Below are 6523 nucleotides of genomic sequence, written 5' to 3' on the forward strand. Positions count from 1 at the left end.
CAATGCAATTTACAATAGCTAAGATCTGGAAACAGCCCAAGTTCCCATCAGTAAATGAGAGGATAAAAAAAAAAGCTGTGGTACATGAAGTACTATGCAGCAACAAAAGAGAAGGATCTCTTATCCTTTGAGACAGCATGGAGGGACCTGGAGATTATTATGCTAAGTGAAATAAGCCAGAGAAAAAGACAAGTATCACATGCTCACTCATATGTAGAATCTAAAAACAAAATAAACTGATGAGCAAAATAGACTCAGTGACATAGAAGCATGGAACCATCTCAGAGGGAATACGGGGGTGGGTGGGCGAATGGGAAGATATTTTTTTTAAAAAGAAGCCTAGTTTCTTGGGATATATTCCTAGACGTGGGATCACTGGGTCAAATGGGATTTCATTTTTAGTTTTTTGAGGAAACTCCATACTGTTCTCCACAGTGGCTGCACCAGTCTGCATTCCCACCAGCAGTGCATGAGGGTTCCTTTTTCTCTGCATTCTTGCCAGCACTTGTTATTTGTTGATGATAGCCATTCTGACAGGTGTGAGATGGTACTGCATTGTCGTTTTGGTTTGCATCTCTCGGATGATTAGTGACTTTGAGCATGTTTTCATATGTCTCTTGGCCTTCCTTATGTCCTCTTTCGAAAAGTATCTGTTTAGGTCCGTTGTCCATTTTTTGATTGGGTTGTTTATCTTTCTTTTGTTAAGTTGTATGAGTCCCAAGAAACTAGAAACACCAATCAGAAAGGATATGTGCACCCCTATGTTCATAGCAGCACAATTTACCATAGCTAAGATTTGGAAACAGCCTAAGTGCCCATCAGCAGATGAGTGGATTAAAAAACTGTGGTACATCTACACAATGGAATACTATGCTGCAGTAAAAAAGAAGGAATTCTTACCATTTGCAACAGCATGGATGGAACTGGAGAGCATTATGCTAAGCGAAATAAACCAGTCAGAGAAAGATAAATATCAATTGATCTCACTCATGTGTGGAATATAATGAACAACATAAACTGATGAACAAAAACAGATCAAAAGACAGAAAAGCATCCATCAGACTGTCAAACCTCAGAGGGAAGATTGGGGAGGGTGGGGGTAAGGGGGAGAAATCAATCAAAGGACTTGTATGCATGCATATAAGCCTAACCAATGAAGACAGACACCAGGGAGGTGAGGGCATGAGTGGGGGGTGGGGGAAAACAGGGGGATAAGTTCACATATGTAATGCCTTAATCAATAAAGAAAAAATAAAATAAAAAGAAAAGAAAAAATAATTTTAAAAAGAAGCCTAACTTGTGTCCCTACTCCATTTCATTTTATGAATGATTTGTTAGAAAATAACTCTTTTTCTGTTTCCATGTCATCCCTTCAGAATGCTCAGAGGGGGAAATGGCTTAAAACCTAATCTGGTAACATCTGAAAATGTATTTTTTCTTAAGTCCACTTAATTGGTATTAATGAACTCTTTTTCCTTTAATATATTTTTAGTTTGTAGTTGTTCAATAGCACTTGTTAACTACAACAAGCTTAATTTATTATTTTATCATCCACTTTTCATTCCACACATTCAAATAAGTGCTCTCTGATAAGGAGTGGGATAGATATCTGTGTAAAAAGAGAGGTTTGGGACTTGCCTAAGACTCCAAACAACCATTAAGAAATATACATCTACCTTAACTCTTTTTATTTTTTATTTTTAATTAAATTTATTGGGGTGTCATTGGTTAATAAGATTATATAGGTTTCAAGTGTAATTTCTATGTTACATGATCTGTATATTGCATTGTGTACCAACCATTCAAAATCAAGTCATCTTCCATCACCATATATTTGGCATCCTTTACCCTTTACTACTCCTACCCCCTTCCCTCTGGTAACCACCATACTGTTGACTGCATCTATGAGTTTCAGTTTTATATCCTACGTCTGAATGAAATTATATGGTTCTTAGCTTTTTCTGACTGACTTATTTTGCTTAGCATAATATTCTCAAGGTCCATCCATGTCATAAATGGCAGTATTTCATCTTTTCTTATGGCTGAATAGTATTCCATTGAAGAACATTCCTGAGTTAAATCTCTTTAGCTTTAAATCTGCCCTATACTCACATTTGAAAAATAAGTCAAATCCTTTTTTCCCTTTATATTTCCTCCCATCCAATTATTTTTTTAAATAGAAGCTAATGTCTTTTTTTAAAATATATTTTATTGATTTTTTACAAAGAGGAAGGGAGAGAGATAGAGAGTTAGAAACATCGATGAGAGAGAAACATCGATCAGCCACCTCCTGCACATCTCCCACCAGGGATGTGCCCGCAACCCAGGTACATGCCCTTGACCGGAATCGAACCTGGGACCTTTCAGTCCGTAGGCCGACGCTCTATCCACTGAGCCAAACCGGTTTCGGCCCATCCAATTATTTCTGAGGACCAGCATTCACCAAACATTTGCATGATTATGAATAAATGGCATGCAAGATGTTGATTCAAAGATATCTCCACTCATCATGGGACAAAAATCTAGAAATTTCTGAATAATGATAAGCTATATTTCTGTTTCTCAACCCTAATTGCTTCCTGATACTACATCAAAACTAGAAGCCAGTTTTCTTCCCTACGTATGCATACCTTTCTACTGGAAAATAATTTAAAGGTAAAATAAAAGGATATCTTTATGGAACTAAGCATTTCCAGGGCCAGCACTAATGAACTTCCAGGGGAGACATGAATATTGGCTACATATAGTCATCAGGTACTCGGGCATGACCCTCTGACCCCAGAGACCTATTCCTGTCAGAATCTGGTGGTACACTGGAGCCAGCCTCTGTTTTCACCTCTCCAGTGCCATGGGGAAAGGGGAAGTTGGGCATAAAGCGCTTAAGAAACCGAAACTCACTAGTGCCAGTGCCAGTGGCTGAGCACATTTCATAGGGACAAGGCTGGGATAAAGGTCCATTGGCTCCTCCTTGTACCAGGTGGTTGGGGAAATTACAGTCATCATAGAAATGCTCTTGAATTGTGATCTTTTCTCTATATTTAATTTTCTGGCAGATGTGTATAATGGAGATCACTGTGACAGAGAGGAGAAAGAGAAAGGAAAGCACAGCCAGAGAAATGACCAAATATTTAGTGGATGGATTTACCATTGTAGGATGCTTGGATGGATCCCGGAACTGCAGATAGGGCTCAGAAAAGCCATCTACCAGCAGGATGTTGAGTGAAGCAGTAGTGGAAAGAACTGGTTGGCCATGATCCTGAACAAGAATGATAAGTTTCTGCATCATGGGGTCTCTCTCAGATATCTGCCGCAATGTACGGATTTCCCCATTTTGTTGTTGAACAGAGAATAACCCGGGGTCACTGGCCTTAAATAGATGATATGAAAGCCAAGAATTCTGACCCGAGTCACCATCCACAGCCACCACCTTAGTCACCAGGTAGCCTGCCTCTGCAGACCTGGGCACCAGGTCATTGCAGGGCAAGGTGCCATTCTGCAATGGGTACAAGATCATTGGGCGGTTGTCATTGTCATCCAGGACAACCACTCGGACAGTAACCTGGCTACTCAGCGATGGGAAGCCCCCATCAGTTGCCTTTATCACAAACTGAAAATCTTGAATGGCCTCATAATCCATGGTTCTCAGTGCATAGAGCTTCCCGTTGTCTGAATTTATGGAGATGTAAGCAAAGACTGATAGGTCTCCACTTTTTGGAGGCAGCAGAGAATATGTTACTTGGGCATTCTCACCCAAATCTAAATCCTCAGCATGGACTTTGCCAATGAAAACCGCAGGGCTGTTGTTTTCCCGAACAGTCAAGATGTAGGAGTCCTCCCGAAACACTGGGGGATTGTCATTAATGTCAGATATTAGCACCTCTATTACAGTCTCTGTGGACAAATTGGGCGGTCCGGTATCCATGGCAACAAGGGTGATATTATAGCCTGAGACCTCCTCCCGATCCAGGCCTCGGTCCGTGACCAGCGAGTAAGCATTCCGGAACGTAGGCTTGACTGCAAAGGGAAGGTCTTCTCTGAGGAAGCAGGTGATTTTTCCTCCCACTTGAACGTCCCGGTCTCGGATAGAAAAAAGGGCCACTACAGTTTGTAGTGGGGAGTCCTCAGGGAGGGGGCTGGACACAGAGGATACAGTCACTTCAGGAGGATTGTCGTTCACATCCACCACTTCCACCAGGACTTTGCTGTGGGCAGAGAGACCTCCTCCGTCGGTAGCTTGAATGTCAATGTCGTAGGTTTCAATCGCTTCAAAATCTAGGGGCCCTCTCAGTCGAACCTCTCCCGTTTCAGAGTCAATCTGAAAAGTCTGGAGAATTGCTTCTGGGTTTTGAGCTAAAGAGTACGTTATCTTCTTGTTGGAGCCCTCGTCTAGGTCTGTGGCCGTCACCGTGACCACCAAAGAACCATTGGCGCTGTCTTCCGGTACCTGCGCGCGGTACACCAGCCTGGAGAACTGGGGCACGTGGTCGTTGACGTCCAGGACCTCCACGCGGATGTGGGCGGTGCCAGACTTGGGCGGGGACCCGCCATCCACGGCCGTAATTGTCAAGTTGACTTCCGGATGCTCCTCTCTATCCAGGGGTTTATCCAGCACCAGCTCGGCGTATTTAGGCCCGTGGCTGCGGAAGCGAGTGTGCAGGTGGAAATACGCGTTGGCGCTCAAGGTGTAGTTCTGGAGACCGTTGAGGCCCACGTCCAGATCCTGGGCGCTCTGCAGAGGAAAACGTGAGCCCAGGGGCGTGCTCTCTGGAATCTTTAAAAGCGGCTCCTTGTTTGGGAAAATCGGGGCATTGTCGTTGATATCAAATACCCTGACCTCGGCACGGAAGGACTGCAGGGGCTCCACCAGGACTATTTCAAAGTGCAGAACGCACGGGGTCGGCTTTGCCACAGAGTGACTCCCGATCCCAGTTTCTCCCTTCACGAACAGATCCCCGGTCTTGCGGTGGAGCCGGAAGTGCAGTCTGTTGCCCTCGGAAACCAGCCGCGCGCCGCGCGCAGCCAGCTTCCCTACCTCCAGCCCCAGGTCCTTAGCCACATTCGCCACAAACGAACCGCTCTCCATCTCCTCCGCCACCGAATAGCGGATGGTTGCCTCACCCCCCACAGAAATGCACAGAAAAAGGAGAAGGGACCCCACTTGCCTGCTTTGCAAGAGTTTTCTGCGCACAACCGCCATCCGTTTTCACAGGCGCACTCTGTGCAGCGGCCACCACCTGTTGCGGATAAACTTTCAAGTCTCTGCAGGTTCCCACCTGTGGCGGATAAACTTTCACTTCTCTGCAGGTTCGTGCAACCGCAGCTCTTGGCTTTGCTACCCTCTAAGCGCAGCTGAGCCAATGGCTAGCTGAGCCCTGTAAGCTGTTTTGCACCTGGAAGAAAATTGGCACTCCCCAGACTATCGAATGTATTAATAGATATGTTCTCATCCAGAGAGTCAGGTAGAGGTTGAAAGTTTGTTGCCAAAGCGACGGCAGACGCGCCTTGTAATTCCCTTTCAGAAGAAAAGTCCTTGGGAATTGAGAAGCCAGTGAGGGTTCTCGCTCAAGCTGAAGTCACCGTTTCTGGGAGCCGGCTGGGGCCACCGCAGCAACCTGCAAACCGAGGAATAAGCTACTCCTGACACTGCACGCACTCCGCCTAGAGACCAAGGGAGAGGCAAAAAGATCTTGCAGTGTCTTCGGGATTCCCAGCCAAATGGGGGAGAATGGTTTGGAGGAAGTGATCAGTAGGACAAGGAAAGGGGACAGACATAGGTTATCTTTGGAACCCGGGTCCAGTAGGTACACTGATAGGGGAATTGGTCAACTACCCTCTTGATTTGCCCCAAACTCTCAAACATTTAGGAAGCAGTGGCTTGGCACTTAAACGATCTGATGGCAGTAATATTTCTTGTGTGTGATTTCTATATACTGGCACTATGTTGAATGATTTACATGCATTATCTAATTTAATCTTTGCAACAACTATGTGAGATAGACATTATAAGTTCTTCTTTTACAGACAGAGAAAGTGGGACTGGAGATATTTTAAGATCTTCTACCTAGTAAAGATTAAAGAACGAACTCAATTCAATATTGTCTGTCTGCAAAATCTATGCCCTTAATTAATATACTATTCTGCTTGCATATATATATATATATTATGGATACATTAAATGAAGGCAAATATTTGGCTTTGGATTTTAAAGTAAATGAAACAATAGATTACATATAAATAGGATGTCTCCAAAAATGTATACACACACTTTAAATAATTATAAAGGCAGTGTTTGTTAAAATGCATTTTATTTTCAAAATTGAGCTATTAGCTGTTAAAGTGTGTGTACATTTGGGGGGGACACCCTGTATATATAAATGACTTCATATTTGGCAGATTTTTGCGGAGCGTTTCCTTTGCAATCATAGGATCATAGAATATTTGAGATGATAAGGCACCTCAGAAAGATAAGGTCCAATCTCTCCCTCCCCCCCTTTTTTTTTACAAATGAAAAACTAAGGCCTAA

General features: G+C 43.7%; 1 protein-coding gene across 1 annotated transcript; it reads right to left on the bottom strand.

Moving 5' to 3' along the window:
• Positions 1–2737: 2737 nt before the first annotated feature.
• On the bottom strand, positions 2738–5197 carry PCDHB1 (protocadherin beta 1). Its single transcript, XM_006109635.1, is given in 3 exon segments — positions 2738–4894; positions 4896–4934; positions 4937–5197. Coding segments are annotated over 3 exon segments (2457 nt in total).
• Between the last annotated feature and the right edge of the window lie 1326 nt (positions 5198–6523).

The sequence above is a fragment of the Myotis lucifugus genome, unplaced genomic scaffold, assembly GCF_000147115.1.
Source record: "Myotis lucifugus unplaced genomic scaffold, Myoluc2.0 scaffold_28, whole genome shotgun sequence".
NCBI lineage: Eukaryota > Metazoa > Chordata > Mammalia > Chiroptera > Vespertilionidae > Myotis > Myotis lucifugus.